At 40.8% G+C, this 27,500-nt stretch overlaps 1 protein-coding gene across 1 annotated transcript in view; it reads left to right on the top strand.

Moving 5' to 3' along the window:
• The window catches only part of LOC128701149 (zwei Ig domain protein zig-8), a 608,905-nt gene that overhangs the window by 540,530 nt on the left and 40,875 nt on the right, over nt 1–27,500 (top strand). The window contains exon 2 of the mRNA XM_053794749.2: nt 17,492–17,718. Coding sequence (XP_053650724.2) covers nt 17,492–17,718 — 227 coding nt within the window. The remainder of the gene's footprint in view (nt 1–17,491; nt 17,719–27,500) is intronic.

Below are 27,500 nucleotides of genomic sequence, written 5' to 3'. Positions count from 1 at the left end.
AGACCAGCTAGCAGCACCTCTAACTCGCATCTTTCAGCACTGCCTAGTACAGTGTAAATGGCCCTCTCATGGAAAGAGGCAAATGTAGTCCCTGTTCACAAAAAAGAAGAGCAGAGCAGAAATCAGCAACTACAGACCAGTGTCACTCCTGTCAATCACTGGTAAGATCCTTGAGACAATAATCTCAAGACAAATGACAGATTTTTTTTGACTACCACTCACTACTTTGTGATCGTCAATATGGCTTCAGGAAAGGTTACTCTGCTGCTGATCTGTTGTTAAACCTCTCCACTAAGTGGCACCAGTCACTGGATGAATCCAAAGTCAGCTGTGTGGTAGCACTGGACATTGCTGGCGCTTTCGACCGGGTGTGGCACCAGGGCCTCTTAGCAAAACTTCAAGCACTGGGAATTGCAGGCTCTACGCTATGTCTCCTCAGTGATTACCTTCATGGTAGATCTCTAAGTGTAGTCCTCAATGGAACGGAATCAGCAAGGCATCCTATTGGGGCAAGCGTTCCACAAGGAAGTGTGCTGGGTCCACTGTTATGGAATGTCTACTTCAACGACCTTCTTCATCTCATCCCAGAATCACATGCATATGCAGACGACTGTACACTGACATTCACTTATCCAAGAGAAGAAATGCCAGCTGCTCTAAGCTACATCAATCACCAGCTGAGAGCTATATCAGCTTGGGGAAATAGATGGCAAGTAACATTTGCACCTGAGAAAACGCAAATGATGATCGTCTCTAGGCACCATGATCGTAATGCTGGTGCAGTAGTAAGGATGAATGGGACGATGTTGGCACCTGGAGAAGAAGTTGATATCCTTGGGGTGAAATTTGACCCTCTAAACCTCCATGAAGAACCATGCTGTAACTCTTGCAAACAAGGCAGCCAGGAAGCTTACAGCACTTCGCCGTATCTCCCATCTGCTTGACAGTAGGGGTTGCAAGATCCTATACGAGGCACAAGTACGCTCACACCTTGAGTATGCTCCACTTTCTTGGTTTGCCTGCCCCCTCCTCATCTGCGACTGCTTGACAGAGTAGAGAACAGAGCAAGACGTCTCATCTCCTGCCTGGACCTATCCTGATAGATCTGTCATTTCAGCAGAGCCTTCAACATAGGAGGGATGTGGGTGGCCTTACTGTTATGTACAAGGCCAATATTGTCAAAATACCACACTTGATCCACTTCGAGGACAGCGTGAAACAAGCTTTTATGCCACAAGACGGGCAGAAAGCAGCAACTTCACTCTGGCTGTACCCTTCTCCAGAACATCACTCCCATCTGAGATCATACATACCCAGGATGACTCGAGTATGGAACACATTCTGTACAGCATAATGATGTCAACGAGATAACGTCAGTTGATCAAATGAAAATGCTGGCCCACAGATGGCTCCAACTTCATCCTGTTCCCTACTTGTATGTCTCATAACAATAAAATGCTTTCAAATGAGCTGATGTAGGTAATAGCTCTTAGCTTGCCAATAAAGTTAGGAACTCTTAACCTGTAAATAGCTGTCAATAAAGTTAGGAATCCTTATCCCAACCTTGTCAAACCCTGTAAAAAAAAAAAAAAAAAAAAAAAAAAAAAAAAAATAAAAAAAAAAAAAAAAAAAAAAAAAAAAAAGAAAAAAAAATAAAAAAAAAAAGAAAGAGAGAGAGAGAGAGAGAGAGAGAGAGAGAGAGAGAGAGAGAGAGAGAGAGAGAGAGAGAGAGAGAGAGAGAGAGAGAGAGAGAGAGAGAGAGAAACAGAGAGAGAAACAGAGGGAGAAAGAGAATCATAACCAAAAATTCGCCCTAATTGCAAGATACCTCACAAAAAAACACATACAAACACCAACAAACACAGCTCTCAGCCAGACACTAACAAACGCAGTTCACCACCAAACAAGCGAGCAAATTCAAACAAGAACAATTTATTTGTCAACAACAATGCTTCACATTCCTAGCCTCAAACACCTAGGTAGTACGTTATAGTAGATAGTTCCTCTCAGCAGATAGTCTCAGTGGGAGGACTCTAAAACCCTCTACTGTCTGCCTTTCCATGCACTCCCACGTACTAGTATATCAACTCTCATGTACTCCCATGTACACTAAGGTACTCTTATGAACGCCCATGTACTCCAATGTACACTTATGTACTCCCATGTACTCTCATGTACTCCCATGTACTCTCATGTACTCCCATGTACTCCCATGTACTGGAGTGATGCAGGGAAGCAGAGGAGAGAATAACGAGGAAAGATAGGAAGAAGAGATAGGGAAGAAGAAGAAGAAGAAGAAGAATAAGAAGAATCACTGAAGAAAGACCCAAGATTCTTCACAAATTAGTACTCAAAGAAATTTGAGGAAAAAACGATTAATCTGTACAAGACGGTTCATCTGTACAAGACGGTTCATCTGTACAAGACAGTTCATCTGTACAAGACGGTTTATCTGTACAAGACGGTTCATCTGTACAAGACAGTTCATCTGTACAAGACGGTTCATCTGTACAAGACAGTTCATCTGTACAAGACGGTTCATCTGTACAAGACGGTTCATCTGTACAAGACGGTTCATCTGTACAAGACAGTTCATCTGTACAAGACGGTTCATCTGTACAAGACGGTTCATCTGTGTAAGACGGTTCATCTGTACAAGACGGTTCATCTGTACAAGAGGGTTAATCTGTACAAGACAGTTCATCTGTACAAGACGGTTCATCTGTACAAGACGGTTAATCTGTACAAGACGGTTCATCTGTACAAGACGGTTCATCTGTACAAGACGGTTAATCTGTACAAGATAAGACGGTTAATTTGTACAGTATAGTTAATTTGCTTGGTCTTTATCAAGTTTTTTAGGGGGTAGAGAGAGGAGAAGAGAGTGAGAGGGAGTGAAGAGAGAGTGAGAAAGGAAGAGAAAAGGAAGGAGAGTGAGAAAGGAGAAAAGCGTCGGGGTGTGTGAGAATGTGAGAAGGGAGGATAGATGAGAGAGAGAGCGAGAGAGAGAGAGAGAGAGAGAGAGAGAGAGAGAGAGAGAGAGAGAGAGAGAGAGAGAGAGAGAGAGAGAGAGAGAAATGGAAATCAAGGTGGCTAAAGGAGAAAGAGGAAGATGAAGAAAGGAAGAGAAAATGGGTTAACAAATAGAGAGAGAGAGACATCTTTGATTATCAACTTCACCTGACCGGCGGCTACGTACGGCGGACACCAGAAAAAAAAAACAGTAAATAAAAAAAATAAACGGCAAGACGGAGGAGTCCGGTAAGATTCTCATAAATTTGCGTCTCTGGCCGAGAAATAAAGAGTCGGAGGTGAAATACGACTGAAATCAATCAGGATTAGCTCACGAACTGACAGCTCTCATCCGGATTCACCGCGTCAGAGATTTATGCCCAATCTCTTAATCCGGATTCACTGTTATGGATCACGAAATGCATGAACGCCTTTCCATAACGACGGATTATAGGCAGGAGTGGATTATTCTGGGGGGATTACATGGGCAGTGAAATCTCCAGAGGGTCTGTCTGGGCCTCTCACTGGTCTATCTGAGGGATTTACTTCAATGATCCGTTTACGTGGAATTTATGCTATGAAGCCAAACAGAGGGATTTGCTATATTCCAAGAAGGACCGCAGTCAGTAATCCCATTAAGGAGTCGATTCCATTGACGATTTCACTGGGATTTCCCCAGCAGTTAAATATCCATCAATAGGGCCGCTTGCGGATTTAGTTTGAGCCTATTGGGATTACACCGAGAAAGTGAATGAAGGATTTATCCCTTCCTGGGAACAAGGGGATTACCAGCCACCCAAACTCTCCTCGGGGGATTAATCATATGCTCTTTGAGAGAGTTTTTTCCACTCAGGTGATTCAGAAATTTTCTGAGTGGCTGTTCTTGTGTGTGAGAGGAAGGGAAGGAGGGAGAGAGGGAGGGGAGGGAGGGAGGGAGGGAGGGAGGGATCGAGGGAAGGAGGGAAAGAGGGAGGGAGGGGGGGAGGGGAGGGAGGGAGGGAGGGAGGGAGGGAGGGAGGGAGGGAGGGAGGGAGGGAGGGAGGGAGGGATCGAGGGAAGGAGGGAAGGAGGGAGGGAGGGAGCTGGGAGTGAAGAGAGATAAACGGACGGAGGAGTAGGGGAGGTGAATGAGAGAGGGAAAAGAATGAGAGAGGGAGGAGATTGAGAGAGGAATGGGGATGAGAGAGGGAGAAGAATGAGAAAGATAACGAAGGAAGAATGAGAATGGAGAAGAATTTGTTTGCTTTATATTTTTATTTTTCTCCATTTCTTTCCACTTACTACATTTCCCCTCCCTCGCTCTCTCCCTTTCTTTTTTCATTCCTTCATTTACGTTTTATCAATTTCTCTCTCTCCCTTTCTCTGTATATACATATATATATATATATATATATATATATATATATATATATATATATATATATATATATATATATATATATATATATATATATATATATATATATATATATATATATATATATATATATATATATATATATATATATATATATATATATATATATATATATATATATATATATATATATATATGTATATATATATATATATATATATATATATATATATATATATATATATTATATACATATATATATATATATATTTATTTTTTTTTTTTTTTTATTATCACACCGGCCGATTCCCACCAAGGCAGGGTGGCCCGAAAAAGAAAAACTTTCACCATCATTCACTCCATCACTGTCTTGCCAGAAGGGTGCTTTACACTACAGTTTTTAAACTGCAACATTAACACCCCTCCTTCAGAGTGCAGGCACTGTACTTCCCATCTCCAGGACTCAAGTCCGGCCTGCCGGTTTCCCTGAATCCCTTCATAAATGTTACTTTGCTCACACTCCAACAGCACGTCAAGTATTAAAAACCATTTGTCTCCATTCACTCCTATCAAACACGCTCACGCATGCCTGCTGGAAGTCCAAGCCCCTCGCACACAAAACCTCCTTTACCCCCTCCCTCCAACCCTTCCTAGGCCGACCCCTACCCCGCCTTCCTTCCACTACAGACTGATACACTCTTGAAGTCATTCTGTTTCGCTCCATTCTCTCTACATGTCCGAACCACCTCAACAACCCTTCCTAAGCCCTCTGGACAACAGTTTTGGTAATCCCGCACCTCCTCCTAACTTCCAAACTACGAATTCTCTGCATTATATTCACACCACACATTGCCCTCAGACATGACATCTCCACTGCCTCCAGCCTTCTCCTCGCTGCAACATTCATCACCCACGCTTCACACCCATATAAGAGCGTTGGTAAAACTATACTCTCATACATTCCCCTCTTTGCCTCCAAGGACAAAGTTCTTTGTCTCCACAGACTCCTAAGTGCACCACTCACTCTTTTTCCCTCATCAATTCTATGATTCACCTCATCTTTCATAGACCCATCCGCTGACACGTCCACTCCCAAATATCTGAATACGTTCACCTCCTCCATACTCTCTCCCTCCAATCTGATATTCAATCTTTCATCACCTAATCTTTTTGTTATCCTCATAACCTTACTCTTTCCTGTATTCACCTTTAATTTTCTTCTTTTGCACACCCTACCAAATTCATCCACCAATCTCTGCAACTTCTCTTCAGAATCTCCCAAGAGCACAGTGTCATCAGCAAAGAGCAGCTGTGACAACTCCCACTTTGTGTGTGATTCTTTATCTTCTAACTCCACGCCTCTTGCCAAGACCCTCGCATTTACTTCTCTTACAACCCCATCTATAAATATATTAAACAACCACGGTGACATCACACATCCTTGTCTAAGGCCTACTTTTACTGGGAAAAAATTTCCCTCTTTCCTACATACTCTAACTTGAGCCTCACTATCCTCGTAAAAACTCTTCACTGCTTTCAGTAACCTACCTCCTACACCATACACTTGCAACATCTGCCACATTGCCCCCCTATCCACCCTGTCATACGCCTTTTCCAAATCCATAAATGCCACAAAGACCTCTTTAGCCTTATCTAAATACTGTTCACTTATATGTTTCACTGTAAACACCTGGTCCACACACCCCCTACCTTTCCTAAAGCCTCCTTGTTCATCTGCTATCCTATTCTCCGTCTTACTCTTAATTCTTTCAATTATAACTCTACCATACACTTTACCAGGTACACTCAACAGACTTATCCCCCTATAATTTTTGCACTCTCTTTTATCCCCCTTGCCTTTATACAAAGGAACTATGCATGCTCTCTGCCAATCCCTAGGTACCTTACCCTCTTCCATACATTTATTAAATAATTGCACCAACCACTCCAAAACTATATCCCCACCTGCTTTTAACATTTCTATCTTTATCCCATCAATCCCGGCTGCCTTACCCCCTTTCATTTTACCTACTGCCTCACGAACTTCCCCCACACTCACAACTGGCTCTTCCTCACTCCTACAAGATGTTATTCCTCCTTGCCCTATACACGAAATCACAGCTTCCCTATCTTCATCAACATTTAACAATTCCTCAAAATATTCCTTCCATCTTCCCAATACCTCTAACTCTCCATTTAATAACTCTCCTCTCCTATTTTTAACAGACAAATCCATTTGTTCTCTAGGCTTTCTTAACTTGTTAATCTCACTCCAAAACTTTTTCTTATTTTCAACAAAATTTGTTGATAACATCTCACCCACTCTCTCATTTGCTCTCTTTTTACATTGCTTCACCACTCTCTTAACTTCTCTCTTTTTCTCCATATACTCTTCCCTCCTTGCATCACTTCTACTTTGTAAAAACTTCTCATATGCTAACTTTTTCTCCCTTACTACTCTCTTTACATCATCATTCCACCAATCGCTCCTCTTCCCTCCTGCACCCACTTTCCTGTAACCACAAACTTCTGCTGAACACTCTAACACTACATTTTTAAACCTACCCCATACCTCTTCGACCCCATTGCCTATGCTCTCATTAGCCCATCTATCCTCCAATAGCTGTTTATATCTTACCCTAACTGCCTCCTCTTTTAGTTTATAAACCTTTACCTCTCTCTTCCCTGATGCTTCTATTCTCCTTGTATCCCATCTACCTTTTACTCTCAGTGTAGCTACAACTAGAAAGTGATCTGATATATCTGTGGCCCCTCTATAAACATGTACATCCTGAAGTCTACTCAACAGTCTTTTATCTACCAATACATAATCCAACAAACTACTGTCATTTCGCCCTACATCATATCGTGTATACTTATTTATCCTCTTTTTCTTAAAATATGTATTACCTATAACTAAACCCCTTTCTATACAAAGTTCAATCAAAGGGCTCCCATTATCATTTACACCTGGCACCCCAAACTTACCTACCACACCCTCTCTAAAAGTTTCTCCTACTTTAGCATTCAAGTCCCCTACCACAATTACTCTCTCACTTGGTTCAAAGGCTCCTATACATTCACTTAACATCTCCCAAAATCTCTCTCTCTCCTCTGCATTCCTCTCTTCTCCAGGTGCATACACGCTTATTATGACCCACTTCTCGCATCCAACCTTTACTTTAATCCACATAATTCTTGAATTTACACATTCATATTCTCTTTTCTCCTTCCATAACTGATCATTTAACATTACTGCTACCCCTTCCTTTGCTCTAACTCTCTCAGATACTCCAGATTTAATCCCATTTATTTCCCCCCACTGAAACTCTCCTACCCCCTTCAGCTTTGTTTCGCTTAGGGCCAGGACATCCAACTTCTTTTCATTCATAACATCAGCAATCATCTGTTTCTTGTCATCCGCACTACATCCACGCACATTTAAGCAACCCAGTTTTATAAAGTTTTTCTTCTTCTCTTTTTTAGTAATTGTATACAGGAGAAGGGGTTACTAGCCCATTGCTCCCGGCATTTTAGTCGCCTCATACGACACGCATGGCTTACGGAGGAAAGATTCTTTTCCACTTCCCCATGGACAATAGAAGAAATAAAAAAGAACAAGAGCTATTTAGAAAAAGGAGAAAAACCTAGATGTATGTATATATATATATGCATGTGCGTGTCTATGAAGTGTGACCAAAGTGTAAGTAGGAGTAGCAAGATATCCCTGTTATCTTAGCGTGTTTATGAGACAGAAAAAGAAACCAGCAATCCTACCATCATGCAAAACAGTTACAGGTTTTTGTTTCACAGTCATCTGGCAGGACGGTAGTACTTCCCTGGGTGGTTGCTGTCTACCAACCTACTACCTATATATATATATATATATATATATATATATATATATATATATATATATATATATATATATATATATATATATATATATATATATATATATGCAATAAGATCACAGTAAACAGGTGATTTCAGAATATGCAAAACAACCACTCTGAAAGAATAGAGAAATTCCAAGCGCTTTCGTGACTACTCACATTATCAATGACTATTATCATAGTTCCTTGATAATGTGAGTAGTCACGAAAGCGCTTGGAATTTCTCTATTCTTTCAGAGTGGTTGTTTTGTATATATATATATATATATATATATATATATATATATATATATATATATATATATATATATATATATATATATATATATATATATATATATATATATATATATATATATATATATATATATATATATATATATAATTTAATACTAAACAAACACAGTGAAATATATTTTTTTCGTTAGGTTCAGAATGATTTTGGCGAAATTATTGCGTACACAAAATTTCACTTGTCCTATATGGCAAGATGAGCGTTGCTATTTAAGCCAAGATGGCAAATTCTGCCTATTCGGCACGACATACATATATATATATATATATATATATATATATATATATATATATATATATATATATATATATATATATATATATATATATATATATATATATATATATATATATATATATATATATATATATATATATATATATATATATATATATATATATATATGTATATATATATATATATATATATATATATATATATATATATATATATATATATATATATATATATATATATATGTATATTTATACATAAATATTTCATATTTTTCTTGTCTTCCTCTCTCCCTTCTCTATCCACGTTGATTTCTCTCTCTCTCTCTCTCTCTCTCTCTCTCTCTCTCTCTCTCTCTCTCTCTCTCTCTCTCTCTCTCACGAGTAAATAACTTTACTTTTGCTAGTGTGTACAAAGTGAGATTCAAAGCACACGCTGCTACCCGCCCTGACGGCATATTTATGACCCCTCCCGGCTATATTTGTACGTTATATTTGTACGTTATATTCTCTAGTATATCAGCGTCATTTTTGGACCTACCGAGCACTCTGTCGCCCAAAGCCGTGACTGAAAAGTCTCTCCCATTAATTAGCGACGATATTTACAGCACTTTGGTGTAGTTTTTCAGAGCGTAAATAGCGAGTTCGATAATTGTTAGCGGGTGGGAAGTGACGAAGTAACGATCGTAACGATCGGGTTACAAGTGACGAAGTAACGATCGGGTGAGAAGTAACGATCGTAACGATCGGGTTACAAGTGACGAAGTAACGATCGTAACGATCGGGTTACAAGTGACGAAGTAACGATCGGGTGAGAAGTAACGATCGTATCATTCTCTGCAAAACCACTTAGCGGGAGGTGTCTTGAAACCATGAGTTCAAACCCTGCCCGTTCACTGCTTTGTTTACAGTCGTGTTATAGCAATTTCATGACTGGCTTTTGGTAATTTTTACGATTTTTTTTTTGGTGGGGAAGATTATTTGTTTAATTTTGGTTAAAATTATTGTGATTCAGGTCACTTCAAAGGCTGGTCATTTCTATGGCAAAGCTTTGTCACGTACCGGGCCGCGGGGGCGTTGGCGAAGTCTGGTTACATACAGGGCCTCGGAGGCGTTGACCCCCGAGCACCCTGCAGATATACACCCTGCAGGTATACACCCTCCAAATATACACCTTCCAGGTATATACCCTCCACGTATACATCCTCCAAGTATGTACCATCCAAGTATACACCCTCCAAGTATACACCCTCCAGTTATACAACCTCCAGGTAAACATCCCCAACTATTCACCCTCCAGGTATGCACCCTCCAAGTATACACCCTCCAAGTATACACCCTCCAGGTATACACCCTCCAAGTATACACCCTCCAGGTGTATACATGAAGGGTACCTGGTCGTTAATCGACTGTTGTGAATGGCTTCCTGGGGGTGGTAGTAGATAGGACTGAGCCTTGAGACGAGACGAACCAAGATGGGATAACACCTTTCAGCCTGCAAGTACACACACACACACACACACACACACACACACACACACACACACACACACACACACACACACACACACACAAGGATAAGGCAGGACTGCAAAGGGACCTGGACAGGCTGGACATGTGATCCAGTAACTGGCTTCTCGAATTCAATCCAGCCAAATGCAAAGTCATGAAGATTGGGGAGGGGCAAAGAAGACCGCAGACAGAGTATAGGCTAGGTGGACAAAGACTACAGACCTCACTCAGGGAGAAAGACCTTGGGGTGACCATAACACCGAGCACATCACCGGAGGCACACATCAACCAAATAACTGCTGCAGCATACGGGTGCCTGGCAAACCTGAGAATAGCGTTCCGATACCTCAATAAGGAATCGTTCAAGACACTGTACACTGTGTATGTTAGGCCCATACCGGAGTATGCAGCACCAGTCTGGAACCCAAACCTGGTCAAGCACGTCAAGAAGTTAGAGAAAGTACAAAGGTTTGCAACAAGGCTAGTCCCAGAGCTCAAGGGAATGTCGTACGAGGAAAGGTTAAGGGAAATCGGACTGACGACACTGGAGGACAGAAGGGTCAGGGGAGACATGATAACGACATACAAAATACTGCGGGGAATAGACAAGGTGGACAGAGATAGGATGTTCCAGAGAGGGGACACAGGGACAAGGGGTCACAACTGGAAGCTGAAGACTCAGACGAGTCACAGGGACGTTAGGAAGTATTTCTTCAGTCATAGAGTTGTCAGCAAGTGGAATAGCCTAGCAAGTGAAGTAGTGGAGGCAGGAACCATACATAGTTTTAAGAATATGTATGACAAAGCTCAGGAAGCAGAGAGAGAGAGGACCCAGTAGCGATCAGTGAAGAGGCGGGGCCAGGAGCTGAGTCTCGACCCCTGCAACCACAATTAGGTGAGTACTCACACACACACACACACACACACACACACACACACACACACACACACACACACACACACACACACACACACACACACACACACACACACACACACACACACAAATGAGCGATATACGTTCAAAAAATCACACTGGAGCTAATATACAAAAATTCATCAGAATTGTACCAACATTCAGAAAATTCTCGCATAATTATATTTCTTTTATCCAACAAAAACAAGACAATGAGCGTAAAATATACGCACATAGACTTCCACTGAAAGAAATACATTCACAAAGATTACTGTTGAATGAAATACGCACATAGACTATTGAAAGAAATACGCACGCAGAGATTACTGTTGAAATAGGCAGGTATAAACTACTGCTGAATGAGATGTGCAAAGAGACTGTACTACTGTTATACGCAAAAGGTGCACAGAAGAGGCATTTATAACGCTTTACGCATCTGCTGCTTGTTACGCCTCTCTACTCTGCCCTGTGAGACCAGGTTGTTTGATCACTGGCCAGAACACGAGAACAAAGGCTGTACATAAATGTGTGTGTGTGAGAGAAAGAGAGAGAGAGAGAGAGAGAGAGAGAGAGAGAGAGAGAGAGAGAGAGAGAGAGAGAGAGAGAGAGAGAGAGAGAGAGAGAGAGAGAGAAATTGCTTGTGTGATACGATCCTTGAACGACATTAAAGATCTTTTAATTCAAGGCAATGGAACTGCCATCCTGTTTCTCTGATCAAGCCTAATTACCTCAGACGCTTACCCCGTCTGTATCCCATACGGGCTTAGCGCTTCCACTTTCTTCACAACAACATATAATTTTTACATTTTCTTCTACTAACGACACTTTTTAATCTATTAGCTTCGTAGGTTGAGGATAGACAATGTTTGTTGTGCATTCACGTTATTGATGACCACTCCCAGGTCTTTCAACTTTCTTTTCGTTGTCTTCTCTAAAGGGTTAAAAAATATAATTCTTGTTTTATGAGACTGCTATATCCAAAATGAATTACTTTTCATGCACGGAGGTTCTAGTTACTTTTGGTCACAACTCAACCGGTGAATCAGGTTCCTCTGAGTTCCTGATTGGATTGGTAAATGGGTTTAAAGCCAATCGACTGCACGAGGGTCATGAACACTGCACGTTATCTGTTCATTACCAGTCAGGAATAATTTAATCCATAAACTAGGGATTAAATTGTACTCAGCATACCCTGTCGTTGGTATGTATGCATGTATGTATGTATGTATGTATGTATGTATGTATGTATGTATGTATGTATGTATGTATGTATGTATGTATGTATGTGTGAGTGTGTGTGTGTGTGTGTGAGTATATGTGTGTGTGTGTGTGCGTGTGTGTGTGTGTGTGTGTGTGTGTGTGTGTGTGTGTGTGTGTGTGTGTGTGTGTGTGTGTGTGTGTGTGTGTGTGTGTGTGTGTGTGTGTGTGTGTGTGTGTGTGTGTGTGTGTGTGTGTGTGTGTGTGAGTATATGTGTGTGTGTGTACTCACCTAATTGTACTCACCTAATTGTGGTTGCAGGGGTAGAGACTCAGCTCCTGGCCCCGCCTCTTCACTGATCGCTACTGGATCCTCTCTCTCTCTGCTTCCTGAGCTTTGTCATACCTCTTCTTAAAACTATGTATGGTTCCTGCCTCCACTACTTCACTTGCTAGGCTATTCCACTTGCTGACAACTCTATGACTGAAGAAATACTTCCTAACGTCCCTGTGACTCGTCTGAGTCTTCAGCTTCCAGTTGTGACCCCTTGTCCCTGTGTCCCCTCTCTGGAACATCCTATCTCTGTCCACCTTGTCTATTCCCCGCAGTATCTTGTATGTCGTTATCATGTCTCCCCTGACCCTTCTGTCCTCCAGTGTCGTCAGTCCGATTTCCCTTAACCTTTCCTCGTACGACATTCCCTTGAGCTCTGGGACTAGCCTTGTTGCAAACCTTTGTACTTTCTCTAACTTCTTGACGTGCTTGACCAGGTGTGGGTTCCAGACTGGTGCTACATACTCCAGTATGGGCCTAACATACACAGTGTACAGTGTCTTGAACGATTCCTTATTAAGGTATCGGAACGCTATTCTCAGGTTTGCCAGGCGCCCGTGTGCGTGTGTGTGTGTGTGTGTGTGTGTGTGTATGTGTGTGTGTGTGTGTGTGTGTGTGTGTGTGTGTGTGTGTGTGTGTGTGTGTGTGTGTGTGTGTGTGTGTGTGTGTGTGTGTGTGTGTGTGTTTCAACTCAAGTAAATATAAATGTCTTGGTTGTTAAATTCTGGCTGAAATCCATTTTCTTTGGACCAAGTCAATAAATACCACAATCATCAACTCTGAAGAAGAAAGAGACGTTTTTCAGATTAACTCTGATGGATTAGTAACCTAAGCTGCCACAGACATTTCTCTGGGTTAATCTAGATTAAATTTATTTAACTTTTGTGTTCTTCCCATAGCATCTGTATACCATAGAAAAAAAAAGAGTATTGTGACACCATTAGCAACATATTTTCCTTACTAAAATTTCTGTCACAAATCACCCGAGATATAAGACAGCTTCAGAAAGTCCAAATATCTACTAAACAGAACTCATACAGGCACCATTCATTTGCAAGAAGCCTCACAACAGCTGTACTCAGCATGTGGCGCTATCATAACAGATATCACGTCCCGAGCCATTCTTGATGCTTAGATACACAGAATTTATCACCAGTAGAACTGGTGTGTACAGACGTCCATGTGCAGGACGTGGTAAACAGTACGAAGGAGACGTTATGGAGTTTATACGTTTAAATTCGGGACTCGTAACACAAACAATACGTGTCTCACCACATTAACGGGATATGATACCGAGAAGTTAATATAAGACACACGTGCAACACCTGAGTATCTTTATCACCTAGGTGTTACACGTGTGTTTTGTTCATCAACGAAGGCGTCATTCATAGGGACTAACATGAACCCCTTATAGTGTGGAAAGATGTTATTGCAACTACAAACACTGAAGATGCGACACCACCAACATTTCACTTATTCTTCCAACAGTGAGTATAAACTCTACGGTCAACGCTACCCAAATTTCACTATGTCCTATACCAGCCAGGGTATAAACTCAACGGTCATTGCTACCCACGTTACACTTACTCTTCCAACACCAAACTTATAAACTCTACGGTCACCACCACCCAAGTTTTACTTCTTCTCTTCCAGTACCATTTATTGGCTGCTTGTTGTATTGAATTGAAATCATAACACTGCTGCTGTAACTACAAACATAGAAAACGATACACCACCACCCTGCTGCTGTAACTAAAATCAGTGACCGTTGGGAGCCTCAAGCAAATTCTCTTCCCTTAACTACAAACACCTTAACACAAAGCCGAGTAAAAAGAAAACTCTCCAGCAAGCTATTTAACGCGATATTGGATATCTCCTGACACTGGAACGTGTTTGTGAAACGCCTTTGTTTGTATTTAATGAATCTCACACTTAACCAGAGGTCTGAGTTACTAAAAGATTAAATAGGAACTTCATGATGATGAAAGGCAAAAAGAGCAGAAACTGCATTTTCAATCTGTTATAGGTGCACGCGGACAGTCTAATAACATGTAGAATTATACACGAGAATACAAAGACAAGAAAGTCCAAACCGTGAAAAGTTACCGTATTTTCCGGAATAAGGCGATAAGGCCAGCTTTTTTCCCACAGAAAAGTCTTGGAAAATCAGCCTGCATCTTATATGCTCAAGGTCAGTGAACACATAACGAACATTAATAACAGTGAACACATAATTCTAACAGTTTCTTGTGCGTTACAAATCACTTAGTGAAGAGGTTTTAGTGCCGAGTTAAGTTATATAAATCAAGTTCAATTAAACTTTCCCAACTTGAGTCAGGTATAAATAAAACACTAAGTTGTTTTAAAATCTTCCATTACAAAGGAAATTGTGCACTCAGGCTCTGTACACTTTAGAATTGTACACTAAAGTACTGTATACAGTAGGACACCGCTTATACAGCACGTTAGGTTCTGGGCTACTGTAGGACCCCCGTTTATAGAGCAGGTTAGGTTCTGGGTTACTGTAGGACCCCCGTTTATACAGCACGTTAGGTTCTGAGCTACTGTAGGACCCCGATTATACAGCAGGTCAGGCTCAAGGTAATGGCTCTAAATTGAAAATCGCTGTAAAGTGAAACTTAGCCTTTTATTTACACTTTCAAATGCATATAAAAGCCTGATAACAAGTTTACACTATCACATATTAGGTGAAAAATATATCTAGGCCTAAAAAATGCATGCACAGTACAATCATTACTTATCTTAAAATATTTCTGTACTTAGCTTATAGTAAGTTGTGAAAATATTTATTGCAAGAAGCCTGAATAAAGGAAGAGTAAGTATAATTGAAAGATGCTGTATTAGCAAAACGCTGCAAAGTGAAGCGCTGCAAAGTGGAACGCTGCAAAGTGAAGCGCTGCAAAGTGAAGCGCTGCAAAGTGGAACGCTGCAAAGTGAAGCGCTGCAAAGTGGAACGCTGCAAAGTGGAACGCTGCAAAGTGGAACGCTGCAAAGTGGAACGCTGCAAAGTGGAACGCTGCAAAGTGGAACGCTGCAAAGTGGAACGCTGCAAAGTGGGGCCTGCATGTCCTGTGAAATATATACACTGAAGATTTGTAGACTAAAATTGTAGGATTTAGGATCGTAAGCTGAAGAATTATGTACTGAAGAATTGTACACTTAGGCTTGTACACTGTAGAATTGTACACCGAAGACTTGTACATTGTAGAATTGTACACTGAAGACTTGTATATTGAAGAATTGTACACCAAAGACTTGTACATTGTAAAATTTACCACTGAACAGTTGTACAATGAAGACTCTTGCATTCTCGAAATGCACACCGAGGATTTGTACATAGTGGAAGCGTGCTGACAAGAATTGTGAATACCTCCGAGAGGAGGAAAAAAATCCCTGGAGAATTAAAAACTTGTAAAATTTGTGGAAACAATACCAGGCAGAATTGTTCTCTTTTTTGCCATTTTTAAAACAATTTAAAAAAAAAAAAGCCATTCCCTTGCCATTAATCAATCCTCGGGGAGAAAAAAATTTAAATAACTCCAAAAAGCAAGAGACCTTTTAATTTATTCTCAATTTATACTCAAAAAAAAAAATACTAGAGTTTTTTTAATTAACAAAAATAAACGCAAAACAACTGTCCAAACAAAAAAAAAATCGTCAGAAATCGTTTAAAAAAATTTTTTCACTGTAATTGTTCTTGACCAAAGACTCCTGGTCCAAGAATTTGGAGCTGCTTCTATCATGCTTCCTTCCGTGGATAAGACCTCATTACCTCTCATTTCCCCTAGGCACATTATGACCCCCTTCGGGTTAGCGCTTTCCTTTGAATATACTAGTAGTAGTAGTAGTAATAGTAGTAGTAGTAGTAGTAGTAGTAGTAGTAGTAGTAGTAATAGTAGTAGTAGTAGTAATAGTAGTAGTAGTAATAGTAGTAGTAGTAGTCATAGTAATGGTAGCAGTAGTAGTCATAGTAGTGGTAGTAGTAGTAGTAGTAGTAGTCGTTGTAGTTGTAGTAGTAGTAGTAGTAGTAGCAGTAGTAGTAGTAGTAGTAGTAGTAGTAGTAGTTGTAGTTGTAGTAGTAGTAGTAGTAGTAGCAGCAGCAGCAGTAGTAGTAGTAGTAGTAGTAGTAGTAGTAGTAGTAGTAGTAGTAGTAGTAGTAGTAGTAGTAGTAGTAGCAGTAGTAGTAGTAGTAGTAGTAGAAGAAATAACTAAAATAATAAGAGCAACATCAATAAGAATAAGAATAAAAATAATTAATAATAATAACAATAAAGCAGTCCTGTCACACAAATGCAATGGAAGGCTGTTAAAAGTTTTGCACTCTGGCAGGTTTCCAGGACTTTCTCAGGAACACGTAATAAAACAGATAAATCTTGCAAACTTCTTACAGTTAGTATGCTAATCTTCCTTGTCTAGTTTCTTAGTAGTTCTTAATTCATGTAAAATTAGGCGTTTATTAGAACTGCCCTGAGACCAGGCCAGTAGGCCTGCTGCCGTGTTCCTCTATTCTTATGTTTTATTGACGGATTTATTCACCTATTGACAAATGTTTGTAACTATTGACAGATGTATTTAGCTGTTGACAGATTTATTCAACCATTGACAGATGTATTTAGCTATTGACAGATGTATTTAGCCATTCAGAGATGTATTCAGCTACTGACAGATTTATTCAGCTACTAACAGACTTATTCAGCTATTTTTTCCCTCTTTGACAGGATCTCCTGCTTGTAGCAAGTTCATGAGTGCCAACTCCTATGCCAACGGTGTTGTACGGGCACCTGCGGAGCCCCCGCTGCCACCTGGGGGAGATCGGCGCCCCCTGCCCTGGGAACCCAACTCACCTGGGCCGATGTTTGACCCGTCACCTCCTCAGAATGTCACGGCTCTAAAGGACGATATCGCTTATCTTCACTGTATAGTCCACAACAGGGGCAACAAGACGGTATGTACTCTATCCTTGTACTCTTGTACTCTCCTTGTCGCACTCTCCTTGACGTGTTATCCTTACTGAACTGTCTTGTACTCTTCTTACTGCACTCTCCTGTTGTGTTTGTCTTGTTGTACTCTTCTTATTGTTCTCTACGTGTACTTCAGAGGGAAATATAGTAGTCGCACTAGTAGTAGTAGCAATAGTAGTAGTAGTAGTAGTAGTAGTAGTAATAGTAATAGTAGCAGCAGCAACAACAATAGTAGTAGTAATAGTAGCAGTAGCAGCAGCAGTAGTAGTAGTAGTGGTAGAAATAGTAGTAGTAGTGGTAGTAATAGCAGTAGAAGTAGTAGTAGTAGTAGTAGTAGTAGTAGTAGCAGCAGCAGCAGTAGCAGTAGTAGTATTATGGGAAGTAGAGAAGGGTATATCTTACCTGCTGTGTCACGTGAAAGTCTCTTTGATGATATAAGCCAAAGTTGTGGAAATGTTCATTACTGCCATCTACATAAACGATGCCAGCTTCACGAACGATGGTGTTGATGGGGGAAGATAGACACTGAGTGAAGCTTCATAGTAAAGGTATCTTCTCATATCTGTTTACCCTGAAGACCACAACCAGCTCAGCATCTTTCCAACGCGTGAGATGTCCCTGTGTGTTTCTGTGTACTGGTATCATCTCTGCCGCAAAGGGAACCTGTGTTTATAAACTCTTGTAAATAAGTCTTTCCTGATTTTTACCCCACGTAAATTTTGTCGCTCTACCAGCAAGGGAGACCAGAGTTTAACAAGAGTTTAAACCATTTCCTGTAAGCAATACCGCTGTGTTTACGAGGGGGGAAATTGGGAGAGACGAGAGAATGTGTGTATGTGAGAGAGAGAGAGAGAGGAGAGAGAGAGAGAGAGAGAGAGAGAGAGAGAGAGAGAGAGAGAGAGAGCTCGTCGCTCCCCTCTTCTCTCTTCTCCGGTTATACTGCTAATCTGCATCACATTATCGACGAAATAGTGCAAACGTAAGATACATTTCCCTCTGGTGGGTCGTCCATGAACTTCAATGACAGCAAAAGTGCAAGTACCAGTACTTTGGGAACCCCGCTTCAATGCTCCAGCAGCTGCCATCAACGACTTTAACTTATCAAACATCCCTGCTTTGACTACAGCAATGTCGTAATAATGTTGGTAGAATTACCAACAATGTGTTAGGTAAGAGGACACAAGTGCAGGTAATGTGACATTTTACTGTGGCAACGTTTCGCTCTCCAGGAGCTTTGTCAAACTCCTAGAGAGCTTAAGAAAGCTGCTGGAAAGCTTGACAAAGCTCCTGGAGAACGAAACATTGCCACAATAAAATGTCACATTAGTTGCCTAACGTACACCAATGTCACTGATATTCCTTCCTGCTCTCCTCTGGTTATGGCAATTTGCTGTGAGGACTTTCCGTGAACCAAGAAGCTGATCCCTTCACCCTGGTGCTGGGCGAAGCGTCCTCGCAGAAAGATGCCATACCCCAACACTGTGTATCTAGTTTGTGTATCTAGTTTCACTCTGCCATATTACCAGCTCTTCTAGTTTCTGCTAGAGTGGTAGAGAATCTCTTATATTCTAGAAAGGTGCCCTGTCTGCTACATTTCTTTTTGTGATTGAAAAATGAAGAATTAGACACATAAGCGAAACTCGGCATGTTTATTCTGAAGACGTCTCGCCAGTGTCTTATTTGTTTCTGCATTAGGACTGATGAAGCCACTCGTGGCGAAACGTTTCCTTTTGTAAATGTCCTGAACTGTATGTAAGTGTTTTTTTTCCATTAACAATGCAATTAAAGCACTGGTTGGCGAAACGTCTTCATAATAAAGAAAACCAGCTGTTTCACATGTCTAATTCTTCAAGTTGTCGGAATATAGTAATCTTGATGTTATGATGTATTGATAACATGCAGACAATGTTGATATTAACCACATACAGGCAATGTTAACATTGATAACTTACAGAAAATACACTTGACAACGATACTAACAGGCACATAGCGCTTTACGTCTCACTCTCACTCTCTCTCTCTCTCTCTCTCTCTCTCTCTCTCTCTCTCTCTCTCTCTCTCTCTCTCTCTCTCTCTCTCTCTCTCTCTCTCTCTCTCTCTCTCTCTCTCTCTCTCTCTCTCTCTCCCTCTCTCTGTAATCAGATTCAATTTCCAGTTTCCCAGAAGCCTGGAAGTTGTACCACTTTCAGTGACTTGTAAATCCTGTCCTTCTCTAAAGACCTATGGTCATATCTTGCCTCTTTCCAGCAGTTAACTCTATCTCATTCCCTTACGAATCAGTTCGTTACCTTCTGTTATGTTAATTTTTATTATTATTGTTTATTTTTCTGTTCCCCCTCCTCCTCATCCTTGCTTCTTCCTTCAATCTTCGGTAAATAGTTACTTCCTTTTCCTTCCTCTTCCTTCTCCACTTCCTTTATCAAGTCTTTAACTTGGTTTCTTACTTTCTCTACCACTTTTTTATGGCTATGCATCTGCCTCGAATTTCTATTGGCTTTTACTGCTGTGCCATTTTTGAAATTAATTTTTTTTAGCTTTTTCCGTGTTTTTTTTTTTTTTTTTTGCATAATTGTTCTTGATTCCTATGTTCATTTCTTTTTCTTCTCTGTTCCCACTTTCCCCACCTCATCACTTTTTCTGTACGTTTTCCAAATAATTTTTATTTAATTCTTTCTAAACTTCTGATTATATCATTTGTTTCCTCTTTGCTTTCTGTTTCAGCTTTATTAGTGTCTGTATCTCTTCTCTTACACTTCTCAAGAGAGAAAGAGAAAGAGAGAGAGAGAGAGAGAGAGAGAGAGAGAGAGAGAGAGAGAGAGAGAGAGAGAGAGAGAGAGAAAGAGAGAGAGAGAGAGGGAAAGAGATCTCTTCCTTGTAGATAATATTGATAATTCATGATAGTTTTTAATCTAGATACAAGTAGAGAGCTCAATAGACAGCTTCGTTGTGGCTTCCAAGCTGTCTGCTTTCTGTCTGGCCTCTGTACTTACATGTCCGCTTGAGTGCCACCAGTTATATGCGTCTTAGGGACCGACTTACCTTCAATTTATTATTCCTTGTGATGTAAATAACTTATAAAAACCGACAAGTTGAAGAATGAGAGTCTTGTGCAACATTTGGGAATCTTTAATGAGGAAATATTTCATCGGTTAGTGGCTTCTTCAGTCCAGTACTGAGAAGAAAAGTGAAAGACGAGGAGGAGAATGAGGTAATCAGTCTCTGAGGGACTGATTATCTCATTCTTCTCCGAGTCTTTCACCGTTCTTATTCTTCCTTATTGTGCTCGCCTCAGGAACTTTCTCATTCCTGTATGCTCACCTCATCTGTGGTAAGTGCTTTCTTGTGTCTTCTCATTTTTCTCGGTTCCCACATCATTTGCACACTGCCGTAATAACATACTGGAACGAAAGATATGGGAGGAGATGCAAAATAAACACAGCGAAAGCAGGGGAGCAGTGCACACAATAAGGGAACACTATATCAGCATCCGTGGCCCCAGACTATTCAACATCTTTACCAGAAGATATCAGAAACACTGCTGGAACAAATGCAGAGACCCTCAAGAGGAGACTGGACATGAATTTTTACTGGTGCCAGGTCAACTGGGCTATGATGGATATGTAGATCAGCGAGCCACCAGCAGCAACAGCCTGGTTGACCAGGCAAAAACCAGTCGAGCATGTTCCATGACTGGGTTTTGGAAGTAGAAAAACACTCGGAACCTATGAAAGGTACAGGTATATCATCCAAGCCTGGCACGAAAACCTCAAGTTCTTGAGTGCCTGGGAAATAAGTGTACTGATGATGAGGCGACTGATGCTGCAACGACGGCCACTACATCAGTTTCTGGCCTTGGGAAGAAGAGGAGCGGGTGTGATCTTATAATCTACTGTTTGCAGGTGATGCTGTTCCTCCTACCCGGTGCACCTTACACTACGTTACTTCCTTCGTGTGTTAGTGTGTGACTAGTTAATGATCGAAGTTGGGCCGAAACGTTTTCCCTGGTTTCTCTCTCCTATGTAAGAGTTACTTGTGTATTGTCCCAGTCACGGTACTGACCTCTGAGTTCTGATTACTACACTGAAAGAAAACAGTAAGTGTCAGGGGCCCAAGACTGTTCAACAGCCTTCCATCATACATAAAGGGGATTACCAATGGACACCTGGTTGTCAAGAGGAAACTGGACAGATACCTAAAGTTAGTACCCGATCAGCCGGGCTGTAGGTCGTACGTTGGCCAGCAGTAACAGCCTGGTTGATCAGGCCCTGAATCACTGAGAAGCCTGGTTAAGGACCGGGCCGCGGGGGCGTTGACCCCCGGAAAACCCTCTACGTAGACTCCAGGCCCATAAAAATTGCAAAATTACACATTAACTTTAAACATTTGAATTACAGTGGGATTAGAGGGATTTAATCGTAATTAAAGACGCGTGATGCGCGCGACTAATTTAGGATTTAAACCTATGATATGTAGGGAGGGATTCCTTTGATTTGTTGCTAATACAGAGGATTTATTGTAAATAAGATGAGATTTATTGCAATAAAAGTTACGCAAATATACGTTGTTACAAGCTTGATAACCCTCACAGTTAGTAATAAATTATCAAGTTAATAATAATAATAATAATAATAATAATAATAATATTATTATTATTATTATTATTATTATTATAATAATAATAATAATAATAATAATAATAATAATAATAATAATAATAATAATAATAATAATAACAATAACAATAATAATAATAATAATAATAATAATAATAATAATAATAATAATAATAATAATAATAATAATAATAATAACAATAATAATAATAATAATAATAATAATAATAATAATAATAATAATAATAATAATAATAATAATAATAATAATAATAATAACTATTATTAATAATATTAATAATAATATTGATAATAATACTAATACTAATACTAATAATAATAGCTATTACTATTACTACTGATAATAAGAATAATTCAACATTCAACAGTAACTCCTAATTCAACAGATAACAGAAATTTTTGACAATAAAACAACAGTAAGCAGTAACAGGAAAAAGGTCAGAAAAAAAAGTTGCGGTCGAAACAGCGCAAAACCATTGTAAATCTATCTCAATAAATTTTTGTTCTCCATATTTTTGTCCAAAATAACTAAAACTATAATAATTAAATAGAAAAAATAAATTTCAAGGACGAAATCAGTTTATCCAAAAAAAAATTGGGGAAGTCAAAGAAAAACGGTAGAAAATAGTCACGGGAATTCAAAATAAACAATGAAATAAAAAATAAAATATCCCAAGAGAAATTAAGAATTATTTATTTTTTCGTTTAAAGCATTTAATATTTAGAACAAGCACGTAATTTTATTGATTTTTTAATAAGCTTCTCAAATTTAATCTAAACGCTCGCAAAATATTATTATATACAGAGCAAGAGAATTTTTAATTCTGTTTTCATAAATCTAATATTCCACTTATTTTGGTAATGAAATATGGTCAATTTTTTTTTATCCCGTTCATAGTCTTTACGTGTATATATATATATAGGGAGGTACCACCTCTTGAACTGTCCTAGGGACCCTCATCCTCAGAGAAAAGAATAAACTTGCTTCAAGGAAAACTCAAGGTTCTCCCTGAAGCTGTTTGAGAATTTTCTCCTACCACCCCTTATATTTCAAGTATGTTTTATTTATAGACAAAGTACATTGGCCAAACATTCACAAAAATACAACAGAAAGTAAAACAACATAGGTAACTCAGAGCTACATCTCGAATACTTCGTCCAGCTCCCCTGCGGTGGGCCGCGTGCCCAGAATGCTGCAGGCATTTCCTCTCTGGATTGCAACACAGGTTCAGTGCCTTCTTAAAAGTTGATCTCAGGCGTGCGTCATATTCATCGAGTGTTGGGTTGTCAAAAGAGGGTGCACACCTCAGGAAGTAAGTGAGTCTTGGCATAGTAAGACACCTTGTGAGGAGATACAGAGCATCATGGGCATCAAGATCGCTTATTCTCTCCTCCATTCTCATCAGGTCATTCAATTTGTCCCTGAGGACAGTGTCGATGGCCTGGTGACCCAGTGGTGCTCCCAAGAGGGTACTGTTGGACAGAGTGGTAGTAGAGACTTCCGGGAGGATTCTTCGCACAGTATTGATTATTTCCTGGTTCGCTGTGATGATTCCACACTTGGAGGGATTGAGGATGAGTCCCTAGTCTTCTCCCTGTGTTTTCACCCGTTGTAGGTCCCCCACCAGGGACTCTTCAGTACCTGCCAGAGTGCCGTCATCCAGGTACCAGATGGAAACATAAACACATATGCAGTTTAATGTGATCCTTTACTGACAACGTTTCGCCCACACAGTAGGCTTTTTCAAGTCACAAACAGATCTACTTGGGGTGGAAGGTACGGGAGTATTTATAGTCAGGTTCAGAATGTTGAGGTCAGGTGGAGAATGCTGCATCTGATGATCCACCGGGTGGGGTTATGGAGTCTTTGGTAGCTTGGCAGGGGTATTGGATAAGTTGTGAGTAGACCTTCTGCAGTGTTCTATGTTCTTATGTGGGATAGCGATGAAGAAGTTTCTTGGCAAGTGGTTCAGCTATGTTATAGAAGCCATTGTTCTGATTGAAATTGTTGGTTATAGAGATAAGCGATGATTCCAGGATTCTTCGGTATTGAGTGTTGTCTTCTGTGGCGATAAGTCTTGAGTTTCTGTAGTTAATTAAATGGTTGTGTGAATTGCGATGTTGTACACAGGCATTCCTTGTATCGTCAGTCCTGCTTGCGTATTGGTGTTCTGAAATGCGTGTTTGGAGGCCTCTTGATGTTTCGCCCACGTATAATTTGTTGCAGTCATTACAAGGGATTATGTATACCCTGCAGAGGATGGAAGCTTGTCCTGTCTACTACTGGTGATGTCCTTGATGGTCGTGTTTGTGGAGGTAGATACTTGGAATGATGTATTGGAAAAGATGTTGGAAACATGTTTGGCAATGGAGTTGGTGAGGAGGACTATGTATCTCTTCTCGGCAGTGTCTTCTCTGGGTGTGTTGAAGATGTTTAATGCCCGCCGTCTGCAGTCTCTGATGAAGTGACGAGGATAGTGGAGTTTAGAAAATACTTGTTCAATTATAGTGCATTCTTCCTCAAGGAACTCATTGCTGCAGATTCTGAGTGCGCGCAGGAAGAAGCCTATAATTACACCACGTTTAGTTTTGGTGTCGTGGTGAGAGTAGAAGTGGAGAAGATCGTTTTGGTTGGTTGGTTTTCGATAGACTTTAAAACGAAGTTCATGGTCAGTTTTGCAGAGAAGAACATCAAGGAAAGAAAGAGTGTTGTTGACTTCTTCTTCAAGTGTGAACTGGATTGAGGGCTCGACCTGGTTGAGCTTGTCTTGGAGAGCTTGAACGTTGAAGCGCCTGGGAGTTATGAGGAGAATGTAGTCAACATAACGGAGCCAGGTGACAGTCGAAGGAATAATGGTGGAGAAACGCTCGGCTTCCAGATGTGTTTATGTGCATATGTGTTTATGTTTCCAAAGTGTCGGTATTTTATACCATTTATTTTCTTCAGGTACCAGATATTGAGCTCGCTGCATAGGCTGGAAGTTAGTTCTCTTACTGCCAAGCAGAAGAGAAGTGGAGCGAGTGGGTCACCCTGCTGAACACCCTCTGATGATTGAATTTCATGTTTTCCAGACAAAGGAATTGAGGGTTTTCTGTAGCCGGCTGAAATGAAGGAAAAAAGACTGGGGAACAGATCCCAAACAGCTGGCAAGACAGCATCTCTCTTCACCATATTAAAAGCATTTCTAAAATCAAGTTTGACTACGGCCTTGTCTTCTGGTAGGTCCCTGATGTAGGCCCTTGCTGCATGAGCTGCAGCTTCACTACCTTGAGAGACCTCAAAGCCCAGTTGGTGTGGCTGGAGTAAACTGGCAGCTTCTAGGCGAATGTTTCTTACTGCTGTTTTGGCAACGAGACGGCGAAGATTGTTACCAACAGCAATGGGTCTGATTCCCCAATCCTTCTTCTTCAAAGCACATAATGAGGCTCCAAAAAAGAAAGGTTTTAATTTCTTCTGGGATTCGCCCAGCCAGACAGTTGTTGACGAAAGTTGTTAACTCGGTGAGAAGAATTGATGCAGATTCACCGAGTACTGCATTTACCATCTCTTTGAGGTGCTGAGGTCGAATTCCAGTGTAACCTCCTGCAGATCCTGCTGGAAATGACACGATCGCCTTATAGACTTCCGATTCTGGCAAAATTAATTGTTCAGTGATGGGGTCTTCCTCAGGGTTGTCGTTGATGGCTATGGTGTCCCTGGTTGGATGCTTGTCTCTTAGTGCTTGGGCCGTGGTCTCATCTCTGGGAGCTAGTGTCGTCACTTGTAATTATTCTGATTGCTCCCACTGTGTTACCTTCTTCGATTTTTTTGCTAACCCGTGCGCAAATTTTCTCTTTTTCAGTGGGACTTTTCTTGGGCCTACCCCTTTGATTCCTGCGATGATGGGGCAGAGGGGCACAATTATTCGTTCTTGGGTAGTTGTGCACTGCCTTGATAACTGACGTGGTTAGCAGTTTGCCTCGTCTTTCAGGAACTGCAAGACAGACATTGCCGAACAGGAGTAGGTTGCGCCATGCTTTGATGGTGCCTCGGGCTTCTAAGTTGGTGGAACCTCCATTCACCTGCTTAAGAAGGTCTGTGAATTTCCCTGCTGCATATGGGCGAGCCGCTTTAGGGATGTGGGATAGGGTACTGCTAACAGTGGATTTGAATGCCAACAGAAGGTTATCGCAAGTGAGGAGGTTGCCATTGGAATTGTCATCTGCCTGTGGAGGCTGTGGGCTGCTCTCTGCTGGGGGCATATGTGATCCCACACACCCATTGTGTGCACGAATGCGGCCATCCCTGTTGCGTGCTCGAAACTCTCCACACACCTGACATGTGCCTCTTCTTTCATTGTTGGGTGCATTGTTTACCTGGCTTTGTGGCTGGCTGGCTTCATCATCTGCCATACCTCAAACTGTGTGGTAAGCCCCGGCTGAAGGGAAAATGCCGCATGGCACATACCGCATGTGGTTCATGGTGGTAGTGGGGGGAGGAGAGGGGTCTCCCGTCCTTGTAGTGGATGGTGGAAGAAAGGGAGGAGTGGAAGATGTGTGATGAGGCGGAGTAGGGCACTCACTCCCTCCCACGACAAGTCACTATACACCACAATGCTCTGTTCACCTATTACTATACACCACTATGCTGTGTGCACAGCCCCCACTGTAAACGACACACCGCTATACACTACACATGCTATGCGCATACCATGCACATACTACGCACTATACACTATATACACTATACACACGGTGAACAAACACTCCATTGTTGTAACATGAGCACACGGTGTATACGCGCCTGTTTGGGGAAAGGGAAAGGGGGGGGGACACAGTTTTACCCCTCAACCTCCGCCTCCTCCTCCATGAGGCCTCCCATCACCGACCTCTCCTACCCATAAGTGACCGTTATGTTCCCTCACTGAATTCACATACACAACTCTTTTCTTGATTCTGAAGGAAGAGACGAAATGCAGAGTCTTCTGGCCCTTTCCAACACGAGCAGCAGATATTCACACACCAGCCTGTCGATGATAATCCTGGTAGGTGTTCTTGATTGGACGATATTGTGCCAAAATCACAGAGCAGGATGCCCACAGCCTCTGTGTGTGTGTGTGTGTGTGTGTATATATATATATATATATATATAT

The sequence above is a fragment of the Cherax quadricarinatus genome, chromosome 73 (assembly GCF_038502225.1).
Source record: "Cherax quadricarinatus isolate ZL_2023a chromosome 73, ASM3850222v1, whole genome shotgun sequence".
In the NCBI taxonomy this organism is placed as follows: Eukaryota; Metazoa; Arthropoda; class Malacostraca; order Decapoda; family Parastacidae; genus Cherax; species Cherax quadricarinatus.
Note: the sequence above shows the minus strand (reverse complement) of the source record. Positions and strands in the feature narration are given on the sequence as shown.